The sequence below is a fragment of the Hypomesus nipponensis genome, chromosome 6 (genome assembly GCF_054491055.1).
Source record: "Hypomesus nipponensis isolate SF chromosome 6, ASM5449105v1, whole genome shotgun sequence".
Lineage (NCBI taxonomy): Eukaryota > Metazoa > Chordata > Actinopteri > Osmeriformes > Osmeridae > Hypomesus > Hypomesus nipponensis.
This window is the reverse complement of record NC_140366.1, coordinates 13996256-14020753: the sequence shown is the minus strand read 5'-3', so window position 1 is coordinate 14020753 and position 24498 is coordinate 13996256. Positions and strand designations below refer to the sequence as shown.

Below are 24498 nucleotides of genomic sequence, written 5' to 3'. Positions count from 1 at the left end.
TGGGATCATCTTTTTTATATTTTAAATCTAATTGTTTCTAGTGTAAATGGCTTATGTTGTCATTTCATTTCCTTAAAAGGAACATTATTTTAAGAAATGCTGGTGAAATGCTCTTAGTCCACTGACAGCCTACTTGTTTTCATCATAAGAACGTTTATGATTAATATTTATCCACTTAAGTTGATAGGACCTTTTGTAGTGTAATGTGGCTTCAACCCCATGCTTGCAACCTATTTTCTGTTGTTTTGTTGTGAGGCAGACAAGACATTTCACCTATAAACAAATTCACAACCTGGATTATATTAGACGGAGAGAATGGAACGTATTTAAAAACTGATACACGTTACCAATTTTTTTTTTTTTTGTGAAACTCATTGTTTGCAAAGAAAGAGAGTGGCGACCCAAAGCAGGGTTAAGTAATCCTCGCGAGAATACGAAAACGTACCGGCGTACCACGTCAGATTCAAGCGTAGAAGAAAGGAAAATGTCGCTTACGAGGTGAGTTCTGTGGCAAAGACTTATTATCTATTTACTTAATAACAGCAATTATCGGCTACTATTCTTCTGACATGGACGTGGTATTGGTTTCTTCAAGTTCGTTTTGCCAAAACAACAGAGTATACATGAACTTGTATCGGGATTTGCCTTTTTTTTAACTAGCAAGCTAGTTAGCTAGCTAGCCTAGCTAGCTGGCATGTGCTAGCAACACACAGCAAACGTTGGCGGCCTACTAGCTGGCTGTCTTGCGAAAATCTAGTGTACGGCTCTTGTTTTAGCTGCTCTGTCGTGGATTATTTCAGCAATATATCATTGACATGTTAAACCAACCATATCTTAAATTGATTTAGCATTGCGCTTTAGCTAGCTAGCCTAGCTATCATGTGTTGTTTACAGTCGCGAGCAAGAGGAATTTTGCTCACCAACCATTTACTAAAACATTTGTTATTTATTTTTTTGGCCTACTTGCTAACTTGCGGTTACATCTAAGTTTCATGTTAAAACAATAGTAAGTTAGCAGACGTTCACCGGTACTTCTGCTTGTAGCTTTCTACCGGCGCCGACCCAGCTATCTCAGGATCAGCTTGAGGCCGAGGAGAAGGCGAGGGCGCAGAGGTCTCAGTCCACTGCGCTGGTATCATCCCGCCGAGAACCCCCTCCATATGAACACAGGAAGGGATGGGTGCCCCGCTCTCTGGAGGTACGTAAAGATGGAAGTTAATGGAAAGAAAATGCTTTTGTACATAACAATTTTACTTGACTAATCAGAACAGCTCATTGTGGCCCATAACCCCTCAGCCAGTCTGTTTCAGCTGATTGTCACTGCTTTGGATTCTCAAGTGTGGCTGACTGGTGGTTTGTGTACGCAGGACTTCGGAGATGGGGGAGCCTTCCCGGAGATCCACGTGGCCCAGTTCCCCCAGGAGATGGCCAGGAAGAAGAAGACATCCAACGCCCTGGCGGTCCAGGTGGACGCAGAGGGCAAGATCAAATACGACGCCATAGCCAGGCAGGGCCAGGGCAAGGACAAGGTAAGGCTGGTGGTCCTAGACGTTAGATAACGTAGTAATAAGAATGAAACTGTATCAATTCACAAGACACTTTAATCCAGAGCAATTAAACGGTGTGGGGTGGGGGTTAACTTTTTCAGTTTTCAATGCAACATCTGTGGTCAAATGCTGTGCCCCTGGGCTCCAACCCTCCCTGCCTGTGTTGGACGGAGGCACGTCTGAGCCCTGTGCTGTTCCCTGTGTAGGTGATCTTCAGCAAGTACACAGACCTGCTTCCTAAGGAGGTGCTGAACGACGACGCCCCGGAGCTGCAGAGGCCCGACGAGGAGGCCGTGAAGGAGGTGAGACCACAGGCCCAGAACGCCACACAAATACATTTGATATGAATTAGATTTGTTGTTTTGAAAAATATGTAAATGTTTGTGTCACACCATGTTGCTCCCGTTGACCTGTGGTGTGTATTTCCTCATGTGTGTAGCTAACAGAGAAGACCCGCTCAGCGCTGGATAAGCAGGTGTCTCAGAAGATAGCAGCAGCCATGCCTGTGAGAGCAGCAGACAAGCAGGCGCCCGCACAGTACATCAGGTAGGACTGCCAGGGGACTTACACCACCCATTTACACTACATTTGGTTGATTTAGCAGAGTCTTTCATCCAAACCCACATGCATGTCCATATAGAAAGACACAAACACCCAGGTGGTCTTTGGTTAAATGCTATACCCATCACAAAACGTTGACCCCTTCCTTTCTGGCACCACTATGGCAACCCAATTCCTGTCTCGGTTCTCCACATGGTTGACCTGTCTGTCCCCCCATGGTGACTTACTTCCTGTCTGTCTATACCCCCCATGGTGATCCACTTTCTGTCTCCTGCAGGTACACGCCGTCCCAGCAGGGTGTGGCCTTCAACTCTGGGGCGAAGCAGAGGGTCATCCGCATGGTGGAGATGCAGAAAGACCCCATGGAGCCCCCACGCTTCAAGTAAGGAAACGCCATGTTCATTGCTATGGAAAATGTGGAGATATAAATAAATCTCAATGAGCCAATCCTGGTTAAATGAAATGTCCAAAACAGTAAAAAAAAACTTAAAAAAAAAACTTAAAAAAAAAATTCACTTAAAAAAAAACGAATGAGTTCTCTAAATAGCTTCGTGTGGATGTCTGTTCCAGGATCAACAAGAAGATCCCTCGTGGGCCTCCCTCGCCGCCTGCCCCCGTCATGCACTCCCCCAGCAGAAAAGTACGAGCGGGACCCTGGTCCACCACTCAAGTCACTTAGGGCTTCCCAGATGGCCACAGATCAGCGTGACTGGTGTTGGATGTGACCGGTGTTGGATGTGACCGGTGTTGGATGTGACCGGTGTTGGATGTGACCGGTGTTGGATGTGACCGGTGTTGGATGTGACCGGTGTTGGATGTGACCGGTGTTGGATGTGACCGGTGTTGGATGTGACCGGTGTTGGATGTGACCGGTGTTGGATGTGACCGGTGTTGGATGTGACCGGTGTTGGATGTGACCGGTGTTGGATGTGACCGGTGTTGGATGTGACCGGTGTTGGATGTGACCGGTGTTGGATGTGACCGGTGTTGGATGTGACCGGTGTTGGATGTGACCGGTGTTGGATGTGACCGGTGTTGGATGTGACCGGTGTTGGATGTGACCGGTGTTGGATGTGACCGGTGTTGGATGTGACCGGTGTTGGACCTTCTGTGCTTTCAGATGACGGTGAAGGAGCAGCAGGAGTGGAAGATTCCTCCTTGCATCTCCAACTGGAAGAACGCCAAGGTACCAAGGATCTGTCTGACCCGGCTCAGTGTGCTGGCTGAACTAGGCAATGTTTTGGATTCAACCAACATATTGGACCCAACACGCACACACACGTTGACACACTCGCATATGAACACATACGAAAACATGCACACATTGACACACCCGCACGGGTGCACAGACATGTAAACACACGGACACGCATGCAAACGCGCCCTTCCTGTCCTGATGGCTTGCTTGTGTGCTCTCAGGGTTACACCATCCCACTGGACAAGCGCCTGGCTGCAGACGGCAGAGGCCTGCAGACCGTTCACATCAACGAGAACTTTGCTAAACTGGCCGAGGCGCTGTATATCGCTGACAGAAAGGTACGACCTGACTTTACCATGTAACTACATAGCAACACTTTACATGAAGGTTACATCAACCACCATGTCACTGTATAGCATGGGAAAATAAGAACCCCAAGACTATATATATACATTTTTGGATATATCATTCTGTAGTCTTTCACAAGGGAATAGATTTAGCTCAGTGGTATAGCGCTTGACTGCAGATCTGGATGTCACAGGTGCTAATACCGCCCCTGTACATCGCTAAATTGATATCCAAGTGGAAAATGTGGATGATTGCCTAAATAAACGCATGATAATTGTGATTGTGTGGGTGTGTTGTGCAGGCCAGAGAGGCTGTGGAGATGAGGGCGCAGGTGGAGAAGAAGATGGCCCAGAAGGAGAAGGAGAAGAAGGAGGAGAAGCTGAGGGAGCTGGCTCAGATGGCCCGAGACCGCAGGGCAGGGATCAAAGGGCACGGGGACAAAGGTCAGTCTCTCCGGACAGACTTGATATGTATGGTCCTTTCACACACCAAACCATCATTTATTGGAATTGGCATTTTTCTTAAATGTCACAAGTGCAAACGCATACAACACCTCAGTCTTCCTCAAAATGTATCATCTTGATATGTCAACATCTACCAGCAAGAAGGTTTTTGACCGATACAAATAGCGGGCTTAATATAGGTTAATTTGCATACACTTTGCCAAGATGGTAGTCTGGGGTAAAAACTAACCCAAACCAGTCAGTTACCAGGTAATGTTTGTCAGTCTATCAAAAGCTTAATGAATCTTAACTGACATCCCTAAAATTAATCAACAATAACTTAAGTTAATCTTTGTTGCTAAGAGAATGATCTCTGTAGCTCTTAATTTCAGATGGCTGCAAAACAGCATGTCAGCCTATGTCATGCATACACAACACTAATCCATCCTTCGTTTCTCCTCCCCTGGCTCTCCCTCCTCCCCTCCCCTGGCTCTCCTACCTCCTTGGCGGGTGTGTGCAGGAGGGGAGGATGGGGAGGCCCGAGAGCGTGATGAGATCCGCCATGACAGGAGGAAGGAGAGACAGCACGACAGGAACATCTCCAGAGCCGCCCCCGATAAGAGGTACGCTCTAACTACACGATCTTACGCACACGCTCCTTACCACAGACACACACAGGTCCACAGACTGACTCTCTCAGACACACATCGTCTCTAAGACACACATGTACTCACTCAAACACACACCCCTTGCTGAATCATTCAGTTGGTGGGCTGGACAGTAACTGACGGCATCTGTCTGGTCTAGTGAAGTGGTCAGCAGGGGAAGATGTAAGAAGTCTGCAGGGGCAGACTCATTACTTCGGAAGTCTATCTCATTCAACTGGCCTCATTACCCAGAAGTCTGTATGATTAAACTGTTCTCATTACCATACTAGGCTGGCCCTCAGCATGGCCCCAGCCTGCAAGGCTTATATCCCACAGATCTTTGTGACACGCATATGTCTTGCCCTTTAAACGATGCTAGTGTCCCAGGCTGTTCCACCTCCATGCTGTAGGTCTCTCCTAACTTCAGAGTGCTTCATTTGTGGGATTGCAGAGCTGATCTGTGACTGGCTGGCATCTCTCAGTTGATCTGTGGTTGGCTGGTGTCTCTCAGACCAATAGGGTGACCCTCTCCCATGCGGTGTGTTTGCTCGTGCAGGTCCAAGCTGCAGAGAGACCAGGACAGAGACGTCAGCGAGCTGATCGCTCTGGGACAGCCCAACCCCAGGACGTCCAGCGATGCCCAGTACGACCAGAGGCTCTTCAACCAGAGCAAGGTGAACCTCATCATCGATTTGACCTTTATTTAACCAGGAAGATCCCCTTTTGCTATGTCCTGGTCTAGCGAGTAGTTTCACTTTTATTTAGTACACCTCTCATTGTTAATACACTTTTACAAATCACATGACAACACAAAGCATGCAATTTTGTTTTATTTTATATAAACATAGAAATCATAGTAGCAAAGTGATATCATACACACACACACACTGAAAAACCATCATTGTTTATATTTCTTTCTGTAATCTCCCTCCTTCCGTCAGGGCATGGACAGTGGTTTTGCAGGTGGGGAGGATGAGATGTACAATGTGTACGACCAGCCGTTCAGAAGCGGCCGGGACATGGCTCAGAACATCTACCGGCCTGGCAAGAGTTCAGACAAAGACGTGTACGGAGACGACCTGGACACCCTCATGCAGAACAGCAGGTACAGGACTGTTCCCTCCCTCCCTGCCTCATGCAGAACAGCAGGTACAGGACTTCCCTGCCTCCCTCCCTGCCTCATGCAGGACAGCAGGTACAGGACTTCCCTGCCTCCCTCCCTGCCTCATGCAGAACAGCAGGTACAGGACTGTTCCCTGCCTCCCTCCCTGCCTCATGCAGAACAGCAGGTACAGGACTGTTCCCTGCCTCCCTCCCTGCCTCATGCAGAACAGCAGGTACAGGACTGTTCCCTGCCTCCCTCCCTGCCTCATGCAGAACAGCAGGTACAGGACTGTTCCCTGCCTCCCTCCCTGCCTCATGCAGAACAGCAGGTACAGGACTGTTCCCTGCCTCCCTCCCTGCCTCATGCAGAACAGCAGGTACAGGACAGGTTCCTGGACTCATCCTAGCCTCCCCCCACGTCCCTCTCATGCAGAACAACAAGATGTCACAGACTCAAATTCTGCTAAATGTCACTTTCAATAAATGTGTTCTGAATGAATACATCATTAGAATGATTATAACAAACCTAACCCCAATAACTTACCTGTCTCTCTCCTCCCTTCTCTCCATCCATCTCTCCACACTTCATCCCTTCCTCCAGGTTTGTTCCAGACCGTGAGTTCTCCGGTGCCGACCACGGGCCGCGCCGCGACGGCCCGGTGCAGTTTGAGGAGGACCCGTTCGGTCTGGACAAGTTCTTGGAGGAGGCCAAGCAGCATGGCGGCTCCAAGAGGCCCTCCACCAGCAGCCGCTCCAAGGACTACGACCACGACAAGAAGCGCAGGAAGGAGTGAGGACTGGAGAGGGGCCTCCAGCCCTCCCTCTCTGCTGGCAGGGTGTGCTGCTGTGGGGCAGGGAAGGGCAGCAGGGGGGGATGTTTTTAAACCTAGGAGTTGGAGCCACCACCAAAATGTGTCCAATAGAAATATTGATCTTTTTGCCGTCTGTTTCACAGCTTGTATTTTTTTGTTATTTAAAAAAACAAAAAAACAATTGTTTTATTTTTGTCAGTGGAGTGTAGTTTCAGGCTTTAGGTGAGTGTGGATGTGATGCAACTTCTTGGGGAATGCTGCACTGCATTCTACCCCCTCCCAAGACCTCAGACAGCCTGTATTCTTCACCTCTAGCTTCATTAGCTTACTTTGTATCTCCCCTCTAGTCACACAGGTAATAGGTAAATATCCTGCCTTTCCATTGTTTTAAATAAGTCCCCTTGTATATGTGTGGCTAAGCAATATTTGGGCCCACTGGGTACTACATAAGGCATTCCTGTAAGTGAGGTGAATTTCCCAGGTGTGATTTATATGGTGTCTTGTCAGGATCTCATCTGAGACAGTCTCTGTTTCTACTGGGATACATGATGAACCAGCTCTATATCTCTTGTACAGTACTGCTACCATGGAATAAATTTCATTTTATGGAGAAGATCCTTTCTTTCCCTCCCTCTTTCTTTGCTGTTTTCGGATAAGAGTGTCTTAGGTCTAGAGTTATTGTTGTGTGGTATCTCGTCAACACCCTTCCTCAATGCAATCATCAGGTGCATTCAGGACTTCCAAGACGCTCCTCTCTGTGGCAGTCTGTCGTAATTGTCTCATTGTGTGCTCCACACTTTCCCCACTTCTCAATCGCATTCTGAATAATGTGCCTAATAAACAGATGATTAAACACCCATGGTAGATTCTGGGAGCCCATCAATTACCAGGCAGGAAGCAGAACCATCGACACTAGCTGAGGAATACTCTCTCGAGATTTATGCTTTGATTAGAACAAAACTGGTTCCATTAATTACAATTCATGAGTGATTTATGCAGTCTGACAGATTTATTTCAGGCAACTTCCTGGACTGAACAGAACCAATCAGGACAACATTACGCACCCAGACAGACTGGAGAGGTTGTAGAAGGTTTTTCCTAAAGAGCTTTGTCACAGACTATTTAACAGATGGATTTTCTTAGTCTGCATTATAAACGATCCACGACTCCAACCAGTGGTACACAACATCTGTCATTATTGATCGATTATCATTACCAGCTGTTACGTTCTACTGTATAACTACATCCTTATATGCATATCCTCTGTCAGTGACCATCCTTCAATTAACTTTTTATTGATCTGCAAGGAAATTAAAATCCTTAGACTGGCGGCTGTCACCATGAGAATATCCTCGACTGATGCCAAAGGAAGTTTGTTGTCCATTCTGCTTCTTCCACAACACACGCAATTTTTTGCAGGCCAACTGTTAAAAAAATGATTTTCCCCTCTTTTTCTCATATTTTTTCGCTCTCCGATGAAATACTACTTCCGCAGTGAGAGGTCTGACTGAAACAACAAACTTGTTTCTTTACGGTCTCTAATAAAATACAGTGTCAGCTTGTCCCCTCCACCCCTGGGCACAGGGAAACATTCATGAGTGACTCCTTGGTAGGGAAGTCTGTTCTGCATTGACCTGTATTGTGTGGAAAGGAGTTTATGTGGTGATTAACTTAAGATAATCTTGCTAAAGCTATCAGTGCTACACCAGCTGAGTGTAGTGAAGGATGAAGTGTGACTTATCAAACCACAGCCTGCTACATCAGTTAAACTGGTCCATCAACTCTTCTGAGTTGTCCTTAGTGTTTCTCCTCGTCTTGCTTGGGGATATTAATTGGGTTAGTTTAGGTGTGGTTCTGTGGGTGTATGTGTTTGTAAAAATTGCTTGATTTGATAGAGGCATTCAGTTCCTTAGGAACTGGGGGACAATCATCAATGTTGCTAGATTTAATAAATGACAAGTGATTTGTTTGTAGATACATAGTTCCTAGGGTTCTTGATGGCCAGTCTCCTACATCAGAAATTGTTAGTGTGATTATATCCTAGCCTCCTAGTGTATTCAATATGGATTCTTGAAGGAAGGCTGCAGGCCTTGCTGTGAAGGACGCATTCAAGTGCCTGCCATTGTTGTTACTTGAGGTGTATTTAATTTACACAGACAAGTTGATAATGGCTCCACCATGCTGTTGTCTAGCTTGTGAATGTGTGCAGTGGAAGATGAATGAGATTCTTATTCATGAAGGTAAAAAAGGAAATTGGTTCTTCGTCTGCTTTTGTGTGCTGCTGAACACAAACAATAAATACATTGTTGGGACATAATGGAATCTTCACCTTTTCAGCTGAGACTTTGATGGATGGGTTCTTGTTTTTCTCCCAGAAAAAGCTAGCAGACATAAACAATATTGAGTTGTTCAGCCAATCCTTCATGGTACATTTCAAGGGCAGTTACAGGGGTTTGTAAAGTGTGATTGGTGATGAATGTTCTCTATGCTCCTTTCACCTGTCTAAAGGTGTGGCAAAGAAATATCATTCACATTCCAAACTGCTACTAATATGAAGGCCCAACTCGGGACATGATGACAGTGAAAAATCCCCTTCTGTATTGTAATGTAAGACTTGCAAGGCTCTGAGGCCCAACCACATTGACCATATATTTACAACAATACCAGTATTTTCCCAGATATGTTTCTCATACAATAGATGCACATTTAAATACTGAATACAACTCACTTTGTTGGCGTTAGATTATTTAGTGTTGGTGTGTTCAATAATCATTCACACAACGTTAGCTACACTTGGGTGCGAATTGTGAGCTGGAGGTCTTGGTTGTAGAGAGCTGGATAGTAGAGGACTGAACTTGGTTGTGGAGGCCTGGTCAGTGGAGGTTTGGGTTGTGGAGGGCTGGATGGTGTAGGCTGTCTGAAGGCTGAATCCTGAGGAGTGCAGTCTTTTCTGCAACAGCAATCCGGCTGCATAATCCATTATCAGGGCTGGGTTTAGACAGGCGTAAAAACCTCTAATGGTTGTGCCAGTCAGAGAGTGGACCCAGACTCAAGCGCTGCTGGAATGTTTACATGCTGACAGCTGTGGGACTGTCAGGGATGTGTGATTCATTGACATTTTGGCCAATATGTCTTAATCGAATGAAATATCTGCTGGAATCCTGGGGTTGTATGGATTCTGGAGTTCAGACTTTGTCTGCTGTATCTTTTGATAATGATGATAATATAATAATCATCATAACAATGTACTAATTTACCAGATTACCAGAGTTGTTATCCAAAGAACAAAAATTGAACTTGCACCCTATTGATCTGCCATAAAAATGCTCTACCATTTAGCCATATTCATGAGGATGATGATGATGACAAGGATTATATTCCGATTTTATAGCCTAATAGTGCGAGAATTTGTGTTTCATCTGCCCCTGAATTTAATGAACATCCTAATGGTAATCATCTGTTTTATATCTTTTCAAAGTGTGATCCATCATTTGGAACTGAATTTAACTAAAAACTAAGAAACACTCGTTCACAGGTACACATCTGGATATCCAATTCCTATTTAATTACAGTGTTAAGCTATCTATATTAAATGTCACCACCATGTATGACAAATGGCTTTACATCTAAAGCCTCCTTCTGCAGAAACAGGGTCTTAATAGGCTTTCTGGGGATATGAGAAAGGGACTGATACAGCTGATGATTCCTTTAGATCAGGGGTTCTTAAACCTTTTGGGGCCATGGACCCCAGTAGGGGGTACCTGCAGAGCCGGAGACCCAGGAGACCCCGGAGAGCTGTATTGCTTACAGGGGACAACTTTTTCCAAGGACCCCCGATAATCATAACACCCATTCAGTATACCCGTTGTGCTCTTAAATTGACACTATATGTTTGTTTTATTGGTGCAAATGGTGCCCATCTGTAGATTATTATATATTGATATAGAGGAGGAAAGAACAGAGAAGCATAGAGCAGACATGCAGTAGAGTAGCCTATAGTAGAGTCCTCATTAACTGGGCTACCCATCAATGATACAAACACATTTTTTCGAAGATTTTTTTCAACCAATCCACATACGTGGATGTGAGTTTTCAATAGTATGGATGTGTGTGAACATTTCACATGTGAACGTGTAAGCGTTTCATGTGTTTGTGTAAGGACAGTCCGAATTATTAGTACAATTATATATGTAGCCTATCCGAGATGATGACTTAAACTGGCCTCCAATAGCCTACCTGCCCCCCTCCCTCCATCATGGAAGTTTAAAACCAATCCTCAACATTTAGATAAATGCTAATAAACGTTGACACAAGTTAGTAATGTATTATTCATTAGTGGCTAGAACATCAAGTTCAGTCAATTCCAATCAGTGCTCAAGCTCAAGACAACATTATTTACGATCACTTCGAGTTTACCCTGGTTCTTGATGGAAAGCGTATCTGCTTTATCTGGTTAGGTTAGCATTGATTTCGGCCTAGCAGTCCATTGTAACACTGTGAAGACGCAACCTTGAGGCCAAAAATTCAGGTTATTGACCTAAGTGAAATCCATACTGTTGGATTAGATGTCTTCATCGCAGATTTCACTTTGTTGACCAATACCATTGATAGTCAATGGCTTTTAATAAACCGTTATAAGATCAGATAGGCTAAATGTGGTCCAATAGCGCCCTCTAGAAGACTAGAAGAGAACAGATTATCACATTTAACAGAATCTCGCTTGATCAACAACGTTCGGCAAATAACTTTTTTTACATAACGTTTCTTTCTTTCTTTCTCTTTCTTTTTTTCTTTCTTTCTTTCTTCCTTACGTCACTTTGGGTAAAAGTGTCCGCTTAATTAAGATTCTAAAATGTTCGAAGGAGAAAATATTATTCAGTGTCTGCTCAAGAACATCTCAACATATGGCCTATTATTATTACTCTATTTCCACTAAGGCGATTTTAGAACACGTTTGATAAGTAACACCTTAATCATTTATTTACCTGTGCAAATATCAATTTACTAGATTGGAAATTGTGGCGTTACATAATAAAAAAATAAATAGGCTATGATTATCCTTGTAGAAATCCTTGACATTTGTCATAAACAGGTGAGTGCTCATGTCACGGGAAAAAAAAGGTTCTCACAGTTTTCAATAAACGCATAAGTGGTAAGCCAACCCCCATATGCAAAGGTTATTATGGGTTATTTCCATGGTACAGTTCTGGTAAAGCATAGGGACACGTCGCCGCCCCGAATTAATATATTCAGCTTCAGTTGACGTCAAAATGTCCCATTGGTCGTAAAAAGTTAACGGGGGCGTGAATTTCCTGCAATATCATGTAGCAGTGGGCGTCCCGTTAGTCCCAGCTCTTTGAAAGACCATACATGATTTCACTATTACACAAGTTAGGCGACTACAAATCTGAATATCCGGGCGCATTTATCGGACAAATATGACGGAAAGCTCGGCATATAAATTGTTAAATGGAGACGCTTGCCATCGGACCACAAACGGGAAAAAATCGGGGAAGGACTTCGTGAAGAACCGGGGTTTCTTTCAACAGCAAAAGTATCGTCCACCCAGAGATAAGGTGAGGCCCCGTTGTAAACGATGAGACTGGGGAGAGCAATTAATGCATCTACTTAGCTAGTAGGCTACATGGAATTCCTGTAGACATAGGTTTTTCTTACATTGTTACGTTATGTTATTTTTGTTATAGAACATTCTACGGAGAAAAAAAATAGTTTTACAGGGAATGTTGACTTCCTTATTATTAGCTACACCATAAGTGGGTCTTGCTAGCTACTGTAGCTAATATTGAACTACCGGTACTTGAAGCTACCGAATACAACTAACTAGTCCAGGAAAGTGGTCTGCCAAATTACCGTCTGCAGCTTTTTGAGTACTGAGCTCTGAGGAAATCCTGGAGGAACCGGATTCTGATAGGGTTGTCAACTTTAATAACCCAGCAGAACTTTCGAAGCATTCTGCATTAAGCACTCCTTAATCTACAGCGACTCCCAACCAGTTGAAAGATAACCGATCTGAAAGATGTAGTTAGCTAGCTGTAACCCAACACGGCCTGTTGTTGGGGTGTGGTGTAGGTGGGCTGGTCTCTGTTTACACTACCACTCCATTGCCATGGAGAATACCAGCGCTGTTGTGCAAGGTAACTGGAGAGGAGCACTTTGTCCCACAGTCAGGCTTCTGGTAGGATAGTCTCCCTCAAACCTACCCTTCCCAGCCTATCCAAACCCTCCAGCTACCCCCTCTGGCATCTCCTATCCTCCAACCTGCCACTCCCAGTCTCTCTTAACCTCCAGCTTCTCCTTCCAGCCTCTCCTTTCCAGCCTCATCTTCTGCCTCCAGGCCTCTCTTCCCTCTGGACACACCCCCTCTCCAGCAGTCCTTCATGGGAGAAATGTCCTTTGGCTGGAGGAGTGGCCCGTTGGGATTCAATGGCCCTCGAAGGGGAGGACATGTGTGTATGTGGTGGTGTTTTTTTTTTTACTTGCTAGGAGTGGACAGGTAACATCAGATCCAGTAGGTAGCAGGATTCTAGACACTGTCCAGGCGAGGGAGGGGATGGAGATCATGTCACGCCTGTCTCCTCCTTCTAGATCTGCAGAAGCAACCAGAGGATGGGAGTGCGCGTTTGTCGGACATATGTGTGTGTGTGTACGAGGGTCAGAGGTGTGCCTGTGTGTTTGTGGGAAGAGCCCAGAGTTAAACAAAGTGAATCAATACAGTCCTTCACCACTCCCAGGTGTGACTAATAACTGAAGCCAGCGAAACTGCAGCTATTGGCTCATAAACGAACACAGGTGGAGCTCATTGATTGACTTCATAAAGGAAATACCTTTTCTAGGAGAAGCTATGGTTATTCATTGCCTACAAGGTGTGTGTCTGCTTTTCTGAAGATGTAAACAAGTCCTGTTCAAATAGGAGCTGACGGTTTTAGCTTGTGGTGGACCTGTAATGATCTGGGAGTGTTTAAACATCAAATATGTTGTTGTGTGCCCAGACTGCAAGGCCCGTTGGTAAGAACTAGCGTTTTCCCACACAATCTCTAGAGAGCTGAAAACCTGTCTAACTGGCTTGAAATTGGTTGCGCCACATGCAGATACACACTCAGACTTTCATCAAACACGCACAGACACCTGCACGCGCACACACACACACACACACACAGTCATCAAACACTCTTCTCTGTCTCTCTACTGTACTGCGGTATTTTATGGGGCATGACTTGGTCACATGTGGTTGCTAGGCAGCCAGGGCCTTAATGAGTGACAAGGCTGACTGACCTGGGCTCGTTTGGTGGGAGGACAATCAGGCCATAGAGAAGTTGAAAAGCAGCTTCAGATGATTTATTTTAAATTTAGTTCTTGTGAAGAGGTGCAATCCTATGAAACACAACCCGTACTTGTTACTGTGGAAGAAATCCTTTTTTTTTTTGCCTGCTTATTTTAATCATAACCAGTAAAACGGCTATTACTTTACTATCTTTTCATGTATTCTGTCTTTTTATGCAATCATATGCGTATATGGCGACATGGCATATGCTTGTGTTATGTTCTGATGACAGTCATGGGTCTTTTCATGTAGGGTCTGACTGAATTACGAGCACCTACTATCCTTTGATTTTCCCTTTCTACTCTAAATTCTGACATTCATGCCGTCAGAGATTTTGTTAACAACACTGTGTGATTTACATGGTCATTATTCATGTATAGAGTGTTTAGATTCTTCGATCTGCAGATTGCTTAATACTTAAAAACCCCGAACTCAACTGAATGAAACTGTTCCTGAAGAGATGGACAAAACTTTTCTTAATCGGTTACAAATGCAAACATAAACTTGAGTTGGACAGGAATGTGAATGTCTGTACACAAAGAGAGAGCGAGAGAGCGAGAGAGCGAGAGAGAGAGAGAGAGAGAGAGAGAGAGAGAGAGAGAGAGAGAGAGAGAGAGAGAGAGAGAGAGAGAGAGAGAGAGAGAGAGAGAGAGAGAGAGAGAGAGAGAGAGAGAGAGAGAGAGAGAGAGAGAGAGAGAGAGAGAGAGAGAGAGAGAGAGAGAGAGAGAGAGAGAGAGAGAGAGAGAGAGAGAGCTCTGCCTGCAGATTAACCTTCAGACTTAACCCAGGGTTGGGTGGTTATGGTCCCCCCCCTCTCATTGACCGGTGATCTGGGAGGTGTGGTATGTGACCTCTGAAGGGATGTAATCATCAACAGTACTGGGCGTCTTGAGGGGCAGAGTATGATAGAGTTAGAAGGCAGCAGGATGGCTGCCTCAAGCAGCAGAGAGAGAAAGAGAGCAGAGCTCAGCCTGTAGATGACTCAGACTCCTATGTCAGAACTTTGTATAGTTAAGGCGTATCATATCTTCTGAAACGACCCTTCTGTGTCCTGTGGAATTTGTCATTTGTCCAGACCTTTGATTTGAATCTGCATCTCGTACAATATTTTTCTGTGAGAAACCGTGTCAAAATAATAAGAATTACATCCAGAAATTGAATACAACTGTTTTGTTTTCGAAACATTCCAGAACAACCATGCAGTGCGTAACGCCAGCCTGTACAACAAGCCCTTTGTGGAGTCGTTTGAGGAGACTCCGCTGCTGGTGGCGGTCCTCACCTACGTGGGCTACGGCATCCTGACCGTGTTCGGCTACCTGAGGGACTTCCTGCGCGGCTGGAGGATCGAGAGCCACCACGTGGCCCAGGAGAGGGAGGAGCAGAAGGTACACCCCTCCTCACCTCCACCTGCTGCTTTCTATCTTTCACTCACTCATTCACTCACTGACTCACAATCTCTCTCACCCACCAACACAATTTACAACAACTGTGTTACTGTGACGATTATTGCTCCAATTGAACCCACTGAGTCAAATGTCCTCTTCCATTAGAGTACGGGTCACATCTTTGGTTGTTTGGCAGATCTAAGAAACAAAGGATACTGGAAGCTGAGATCCACTAGTGGTTGTGTGATCTGACCCTCCATGATGTGTTTTCTCTCTCCAGGACTTTGTTCCTCTGTACCAGGACTTTGAGAACTTCTACACAAGGAACCTGTACATGCGCATCAGGGACAACTGGAACAGGCCCATATGCAGCGTTCCTGGGGCCAAGATGGACCTGATGGAGAGGGTGTCTCATGACTACAACTGGACCTTTGAGTGAGTCTAACCGTCCGTCTCTGTCTGTCTGTCTGTCTGAGCCTGTGTGTGGGGGTATATTTTCATGAGACTTTGCCTGAGGTCTGAATGAGTCATCATGGCCAAATCTCAGCTTGCATGTTTTCCTTGCTCCCGAGGTCCTTGTCCCTTCCTGTAATGATCAGACCAGCCACAACGAGAAGAGACACCACCAGACTCTGTCACATGCTGCTGTGTGGAAACGTCACTAAAGCACAGCAACCAGTCACCTCTCACACCCAACTGTTAATGAGTCTGATAGTTCAGTCTTGTCCACATGCCAACAACCCAATACTGTGAATGTGTTTGAAGAACGTAACAAACTCCACAGCACAAATAGTGTCCTGTTGAAACATCAGGTCTACTGAAAAGACATTTCTGGCATGTTTTTGAATCACAGTAGGTGATTCAATGTCTTATTAAGAAATATAGGAATGTTCCTGGAGCTATTCTATGTAATATTCATTTATGATATGCCTTTGTCCCAAGCGACATACAAGCAGGGGGGATTTGAACCTGCAAGCTAACCACACCCTGTGGAGCTTGTTGCTCTGTGTGTTTCTGACTCGTCTCTGCTTCTCCAGGCACACGGGTAAGGTGGTGAAGGACGTCATCAACATGGGCTCTTATAACTACCTGGGCTTTGCCGAAAACATCGGCCCCTGCGCTGACGCCGCCACCAACGCCACGCTCAAGTACGGGGTGGGCGTGGCCAGCACGCGCCACGAGATGGGTAAGTTAGTCTAACCCTAAGCGGAGACAAATTCCTTGTATGTGCACACATACTTGTTCAAAAAAGCTCATTCTGACAAGGTAGTTAGCTACCCTTCCTACCAGTGTTGTATAGGAGCAGGTTATTTAAACAAGATGAATGTGAAATCCACTTACCCCTGGAAAGCCCAACATTCCTCATACCAAGGTTCACTTTTGTAATAACATGTAGCGCTAAACCATAAAGAAGCATAGCTACATAGAAGTTAATATGTAATTACAATGTAAATAGTATAGGTGTTGCAACATAGTCACAGTAATTCGAGTTTGTTTATGTGAAGTGTTTCCAAGTACGGCAAGGTTTTACTATACTGACATCATGCTGTTGTTTGTTCAGGTAACCTGGATGTTCATGAGGAGTTGGAGCAGTTGGTTGCCAGGTTTCTGGGTGTGGAGTCGTCTATGGTGTTTGGCATGGGTTTTGCCACCAATTCCATGAACATTCCTGCTCTAACTGGAAAGGTAGAACATCCCTCGTTTCCTCCTCTCTCTGTATCTTTCTATCTCTCTGTCTCTCTCTTCTCTCTGTCTCTGTCTGTCTCTCTCTATCTCTCTTTCCAGACATGGTTCCACATATTAGCTGTGGGCCAACTTCCTGTCTGAGGAAACAGGTTTTCAGTTGTTGTGGATTTCTAAGTTCATCCTGTTCCTCAACTTCGGGACATCTTTCAGAACATTTTGTATCCAAGGGCCCGGAATGCTGAGTCACACCGAACTCTTCTTCGCTTCCTGTTCTTAGGTCTTAGGTTCTGTTTTGACAGGAAGTGTACAGTACCTTTAAGTAATCACTCACAGACAGAGAAGGGGGAAAGAGGAAGGGGGAAAGAGGATAGTCACGTCACATACTGGAGGTCATGAATTCTTTAAACATTCTCATGCCTTCTCGTCACAAGGATTACGTAACAGGATTAATCATTCATTCATCAGATGAGAGGGCATGCTGGTCATGTGTCAGGAGCAGTGAGATGCCTAAGATGTAGAGTTAGATATCCAGTATGAAATGGAGATGTAGAGCTAGATATCCAGTATGAAATGGAGATGTAGAGCTAGATATCCAGTATGAAATGGAGATGTAGAGCTAGATATGCAGGATGAAATGTAGATGTAGAGCTAGATATGCAGTAGGTACGTGGAAGATAAACGGTGAGATGTCTGACATGTCCATTACCCCATGCCGTGTCTGTAGGGCTGTCTGATCCTGAGTGATGAGCTGAACCATGCCTCCCTGGTCCTGGGAGCCAGACTGTCAGGATCCACCATCCGTGTCTTCAAGCATAACAGTAAGCACACGCTCTCTACTCGCACGCACACAACAGCACACACACTCTCCACAGAATTAGGCACACTTACACACACTTACTTTTCCATACAAAGCCCAGTCACACACTTGTGACGGGACAGGAGTGCACAGTGCAGGATGTGGGGGGTTAGATGGCACACACGCTTCAGTACGCACGGGTCATTCAGTACACACGACACACCATCTCTCTCCTCTCCATCCCTCTCTCCCTGTCCTCCTCTCATTCTCATCCCGTTCTCTGCGAGCAGACATGCAGAGTCTGGAGAAGATGCTGAGGGATGCCATCGTTCACGGCCAGCCCAGAACGCACCGACCCTGGAAGAAGATTCTCATCCTGGTGGAGGGCATCTACAGGTAGACACACACACACACACATTTACACACACACACACACGTACATACTTACTGTACACAGACACACGCATGCTTACACATACAAGGTGTCCTTTCATGCCTTGCGTGGGATCCTACTAATGTATTTCCTGTGTCAATTCTAAACGTTCAATACCCCTGGCTGCTCCCTGCTACTCAGTATAGATCAATAATGTGTTGTTATGGATGAAAGCATCCTTAGGGATTTGGGGAGGAAACACTTAGTGCCAGAGAACACGCTTCCAGATATCATGTTCAGGTTTGAGTTTATGAGCCGTGGGTCACAACCACAGCATGTCAAGTGCATTATTACAGGATCTGTGCACGGAAGGCACTTTATATTGATGTGTGTGAGTGGATCCTCTCTGTGTATGTGTGTGTGTGTGTGTGTGTGTATCCTTCCATCTGTCCCAGCATGGAGAGCGTGTGTGTGTGTGTGTTCAACCGCCCTCACCCTCCTCTCTGTGTCCCAGCATGGAGGGCTCCATTGTGCGTCTACCTGAGGTGATCACCCTGAAGAAGCGCTACAAGGCCTACCTGTACCTGGATGAGGCCCACAGCGTGGGGGCGCTGGGGCCCCGCGGGGGCGGCGTGGTCGACTACTTTGGCCTGGACCCCAGGGACGTGGACGTCATGATGGGAACCTTCACCAAGAGCTTCGGGGCGGCAGGGGGATACATCGGAGGGAAAAGGGTGAGCAGCATTTACCTTCTTCATTTACCTTCTCCTCTTATCACCTCCCCCCCACTCACACACACACACACACACAGAGAAGGACAGGAATATCAAGGTCATCATGAGTCATCATCCAGGATGTGATTCCGTCATGAATGTATTTTATTACAGGTGGATTATCTGGTCTTTAAGATAAACTAGCAAGATAAACTTGTTAACTGATGACGGCTCCCTCCCTCCCTCCTCCCCATCCCTCCCTCCCTCCCTCCCTCCCTCCCTCCCTCCCTCCCTCCCTCCCTCCCTCCCTCCCTCCCTCCCTCCCTCCCTCCCTCCCTCCCTCCCTCCCTCCCTCCCTCCCTCCCTCCCTCCCTCCCTCCTTCCCCCCTCCCTGCCTCCCTCCCTCCCCTCCCTCCCTCCCCTCCCTGCCTCCCCCCTCCCCCCCTCCCTCCCCATCTCCCTCCTTCCCCCCTCCCCCCTCCCTCCCTGCCTCCCTCCCTCCTCCCCTCCCTGCCTCCCTCCCTCCCTCCTGTCAGGAGCTGATCAGCTTCCTGCGTAGTCACTCCCACAGTGCGGTGTACTCCAGCTCCACGTCGCCCCCTGTGGCCCAGCAGATCATCACCTCCATGAGGATCATCATGGGGGAGGACGGCACGTCGCTGGGTGAGCTCTTCTGAACCACAATCCATCAGCAGCAGCAAAGCCCTCAGCCACGGAGACAACAATAGGACTGATAGGAGCCACTATAGGTCATTGCACGGTCATGTGACAATTATGTCCTGATTGTTTACAGACTGCACGCAATAGTACATACTTTGTAAGGGCAGCTGCTGTACGTCCTAAAAGATAAATGTAAAAGTATGTGATTCAGGATGCAGTCTATGTCTCCAACAGGGCACGGCATGTCTGTGTGTGTTGCACTGTCATGCTACCTTCATCCACTAGATGGCAGCATGGATCTGTACTGCTGTTCTAGGCTAGTCAGGCCTGGGTTTGACTCAGTTAGAGAAGGCTATCCCTTCCCCACAATCACACACAATCACACACACACACACAGAGGGGAGAGAGACTACTGGCAGGAAGCCTTGTGTCCTTGTGACTCACAAGGTTAGCAAAGGTAGAGCTACCTTTGTTCTACCTGTACTTAGACTGAGGAAATGTTTACCTTAGCACTCCGTTTCCTCCAGTCCTGCGATAAAGCCACGTCTCCGTCATGTCGCTAGGATGACCTCCCCCCGTAAAGAACGTTCAGAATGTCCTGCGCTCGTTAGAAGCAGGCACCGTTAGAAGCAGGTCACCTCTGACCTGAGCTGGGAGGAGAGCTTCATGTCAGCAGATCTCAGTATGACAGGAATGTCCAACCAGTGGAGAGAAATCTCCCTCAATCTCTCTCGCTTTTTTTTCCCCGCCCCCCCCCCCCCCCCCCTTCCAACTTATCACTCAGCAGTGCTCAGAATGGCCTTTCATTCCTGCGCTCAGAAAAAGAACGCAATGTGAATTTCATTTCAGACTTGTTGTGTCTGCAGTGCAGCTGAAGGCCCTTGAAGTAGACGTTTTTTTCGGAGGTGTTTTTCAACACTGCAGGACCGCTGGTTGTTGGCATTGGCGACCTGCACGTTGAATCAGAGTGGGGCAATGCCGCACAGGGCAAAGCTTCCCCACAGTGGACCTATCCACAGTGCACATCCAGTGGACTGAATCCATCGTCTGTTTTGGTTATTTCATGTAAATATATATTATGTGCATGTGTTGTTTTACAAAATAATTTAAGATTGGTGGCAGGGTGACTTAGCCTCTTGCAGTTGCGGTGGCTGCTGCTGTCGCTGCTAAACTAGTCACTGACTGTGTTGGTCAACTAAGGTCCGTCACATAGCTACCTGTAAATTGCCATATGGCCTATATCGACAATCACCGGTTTAAGCAGTGATGATTGTGGATAGGAACATGAACTTGTATCGCCCAACTCCCTACTGTCTACAATGTAACTGCCCAGAGTGTGTGCATGTGACGAACATGCCAGGCGTATCCGGGGTGCGGTGTAACGAATCTCTTCTTGTCGTTGCCAGGCGCGGAGCGGCTGAAACAGCTGTCGGAGAACACCACTTACTTCCGCAGGAAGCTGCGCGAGGACGGCTTCATCATCTACGGCAACGACGACTCCCCCGTGGTTCCCCTGATGCTGTACATGCCTGCCAAGATAGGGTGGGTAGCTCACCACACACACGCACACACACACTGCTGGCACACACACGCACAAGCTATCCACACACACCTACACACACAACCCATTTTGTGCGTGTGACAGTCGGGTGTGTGTGTGTGTGTGTGTTGCAGGGCGTTTGGCAGGGAGATGGTGAAGAGGAACATTGGAACCGTGGTGGTGGGATTCCCGGCGACGCCAATCATCGAGTCGAGGGCGCGCTTCTGTGTGTCGGCCGCACACACCAGAGAGATGCTGGACACGGTGAGATCTGCCTGTCCCTGACGCCTCACACCACACACTGACTGAACAGTCAGAACATGTCACAATGACTTCATCCCTGCTACAAACAACATCTCTCCATCCATCACTTAACTATCAACCCTATCTCTTTTAGTCCCGATTCATATACCCAAAGTTTCAAACCTGTGTTAGCCATTAGTAATAACCATCCTGCCTTAAAGCACGATTGCATTGTGAAAGGCATTAAATAAATAAAAAACTAAAGGCATCTACTGACAGCTAATCACTTCTCTTCAGAGAAGTTTCCCAGCAGCCAGTGAGGCCTGGCTTCAGACTGTTGATATGTAGCAGGTGTGTGTCGTCAGAACGGCTTCTCAATGTCAGGTTCATCAGGGGCCCAGTTGAGACTTGAAAGAGCAGCACTGGATCTCTGGCCAGATTCAAATCGGTCTTGATTTGGATTTGGGATGTGCTCCCTCTCCCCAGCAACACTTCATTCATCTCTCTAAAGAGCCTGTCAGCGCCATGTTTTAATAGCTCATTTAAAGCACATCGTCTTTGACTTTGTTGAATGCAAGAAGCCTCTTTTTTCTTATCTGGAAAACCGTGCTCTTTTGTTCCAGTTTTGGAATCAGGAAGAGAGAGCGAGAGAGAACGAGAGAGAGCGGGAGGGAGGGAGGGAGGGGGTAAATAGTTTCCATGTGTCATGCAGCGTAGATAAGGTCTCCTATAGTAAGAAAAGGAGTTGTGTGGTTTTGATGTGATTTTCTTGTACACCTTTAGTCTGAAAATCTTTCCTGGTGGTTTAGAGACGCACAGAACAATCAAAATGAATCTCAACCTTGCTTCTAACTCACGTCACTGATGATAGATATTCAAACTCTCTACATGCACTGTTTGTGTGTCGCTTGAGATACAGGCGTTTGTTAAGTGAACACAATGTAAATAATCATGTACAGCAGTCAACAATCATTCAGCAGTCTTTTCATCTTGTTTTGTGGACTGTGCTTCATGTAGAAAAACAGAGGATAGGAATAGGGAAATAATTTTTTCTTTTTTGATCACAGGTTCAAATGCCCCTGTGCTGTAGTGACTTTGGATGAGAGCACATTATTGTGATGGTTTTGATTAACCATTGTTGCCTGTCTCCACCAGGCTCTGGCGGCCATCTCGGAGGTGGGGGACCTGCTGCAGCTGAAGTACTCCAGAGAGGAGCGACCTACAGCCTCTCAGAGCTGCTGCTCTTCCCAGAGCCTGTCCTTCCAATGAACCGCCTCGCCACTCTAACCACCTGTACTACCCTCTCTCCCAGCCTTAACCCTGATCCCCCCCCCACACACACACACACACACACTCAGCACCACCTAAGCTCGCACCCTGACGCCCTCTACTACCTCCACGCCCAGCCTTACCACTCACACCACCACCACCACCCAGCCTCGTACCTCGCCCAAGTTAAAGGTCACCCGTGTCTTAATTTCTGTCGTTTTAAAGTTGGTGTGTGTGTAAAGTCTGTTTCTATCTTAACTTATACTGTTTGTTTTGGTCCCAATGGTAAGTAATAACTGTGTGCACCCTGTGTCTTACTGCACTATAGTAACTAAGTAGTTACTGGGTTAAATACACTGTACATGGACCTTATTGTACTATAGTATAAATATGTATTATGACATTTATTGGTTCAACCAATTCGAGTAAACTAGACGCGAAGATATACGCGAAAAACTTTAACGTTGGTTGAACTCCCAAAACTACTAAAAGCGTGGAATTCAGATAAGCTTAATCAAGATATGGTTTTGGATTGGCTTTAAAAGGTTATATTCTAATCAATATATTACTTGAATACTACTATGTCCGTGTGTTCCGTCTCTTACCAAAGTATGTATATATATATATTCTGTGATATTTGGGAGAATCGAGATTAGAGACATCTAGAAAGATAAGAGCAGCAGAAAGCGAACGCGCTCAGAATATATTTTTATTTTATTTTTTTTATCTACGAATGTGACTTTCTAGCCTTAAGTGTTCATGACTGCACTCGAAAAACATGAGCCCAGCGTCCTTATATCATTTCTTTAAAGTTTAACTGCGGCATCTATGTTCCTTTCTCAAGCGCTTAACGGTAACCAGCGTCGATGTTACCAAGCTAACAAAATGACAAGCTAATACCAAGCGTCCATGCTGAACGCATGAAGAGGCTGCATATTGTGACACCACTCTGATGTTCAGCTAGTTTGAGTTCTTGTTTTATGCCCTTGTTATTATAAGTAGCTTGCCTAATGAAAGTTCCTTATTTCAAAAGCAGCTGCCAAATACTGATCTACTGTACCAACGTGGTTGGGGAACTCTGAATGTGCAGTGCGCATACTGACAGGCATAATAGACTAATGCTGTTATGACGTATTCGTTGACCAATCAGAAGTCCGTGCTGATGAACAGTCTTTTAATTTTTTGCAACTGTTTGATTAACTATGATCTTAGTGAATGGCATTCCAGTTTGTGTTGGTCTGTTTCTTCTTCGTATTGTTTTGTGGTGACTGTTTGATTTCAAATGTTAACACATTAAACATCATTTCAAATTTGAGAACATGTCACTGTCAACGGTTGATTTTGTGTGCTTATCGCTTTTGACTTTTGCAAGGGAAATTGAAAAAATACATTGGTTGTGCTTCTCAGACTTAAAGCTTGGGTTAAGTTCCAGATGTGATCATTCCTTTCAAATAATTCAAACTGCATATTAACCTTATTAATTGTTGATAGGTAGGCCTAATGGTTTTACCATTGCAGCAGTGACATTTTCTCAGAATCACGTGAAATGAAATAGCCTTGTCATCAACTGTCGCCAAAGACACTCATTCCAAAGTGGTCTTTCAGTATCATCCTTAAAACCAACTCAGAACTATGTGATTGCAGTTAGCAAAATGACCATTTGCTTACAAGGAAGGTTTTTGGCTAATTAAATTAGGTTATTCAAAAATAAAAGTGCATTAAAAAGTTGCATGGTAGGCTATTGTTCCGTCTTTTGCAAAGTGATATACAATTAGTCTACTCTGTCATTCTTGAGACGTGTTATCAGTTTCTTCTCTTGGCAAGTTTAATT

At 45.8% G+C, this 24498-nt stretch overlaps 2 protein-coding genes across 2 annotated transcripts; both read left to right on the top strand.

Moving 5' to 3' along the window:
• Positions 1-401: 401 nt before the first annotated feature.
• snw1 (SNW domain containing 1) lies at positions 402-7275 on the top strand. Its single transcript, XM_084700626.1, has 14 exons — positions 402-498; positions 1045-1198; positions 1368-1529; positions 1754-1849; positions 1987-2093; positions 2386-2490; positions 2679-2748; positions 3229-3294; positions 3528-3644; positions 3956-4097; positions 4618-4720; positions 5301-5418; positions 5686-5849; positions 6450-7275. The coding sequence occupies exons 1-14, from the start codon at positions 485-487 to the stop codon at positions 6640-6642; spliced, it is 1611 nt and encodes a 536-aa protein (XP_084556752.1). The 5' UTR covers positions 402-484; the 3' UTR covers positions 6643-7275.
• A 4692-nt stretch (positions 7276-11967) lies between these two features.
• On the top strand, positions 11968-23985 carry sptlc2b (serine palmitoyltransferase, long chain base subunit 2b). Its single transcript, XM_084700525.1, has 12 exons — positions 11968-12236; positions 15193-15387; positions 15668-15822; positions 16425-16573; positions 16949-17073; positions 17798-17891; positions 18160-18265; positions 18757-18976; positions 19492-19618; positions 21022-21157; positions 21290-21419; positions 22554-23985. The coding sequence occupies exons 1-12, from the start codon at positions 12099-12101 to the stop codon at positions 22665-22667; spliced, it is 1689 nt and encodes a 562-aa protein (XP_084556651.1). The 5' UTR covers positions 11968-12098; the 3' UTR covers positions 22668-23985.
• Positions 23986-24498: the final 513 nt, after the last annotated feature.

Excerpts from the sequence above, each read along its gene's own strand:
- sptlc2b (XM_084700525.1), top strand. The coding sequence starts at position 12,099 with ATGACGGAAAGCTCGGCATATAAATTGTTAAATGGAGACGCTTGCCAT. Across the intron at positions 15,388-15,667 it reads AGGAGAGGGAGGAGCAGAAG|GACTTTGTTCCTCTGTACCA; the intron begins GTACACCCCTCC and ends TTCTCTCTCCAG. Across the intron at positions 17,074-17,797 it reads TTCCTGCTCTAACTGGAAAG|GGCTGTCTGATCCTGAGTGA; the intron begins GTAGAACATCCC and ends CCGTGTCTGTAG.
- snw1 (XM_084700626.1), top strand. Across the intron at positions 2,094-2,385 it reads GCGCCCGCACAGTACATCAG|GTACACGCCGTCCCAGCAGG; the intron begins GTAGGACTGCCA and ends TGTCTCCTGCAG. Across the intron at positions 5,850-6,449 it reads ACCCTCATGCAGAACAGCAG|GTTTGTTCCAGACCGTGAGT; the intron begins GTACAGGACTGT and ends CCCTTCCTCCAG.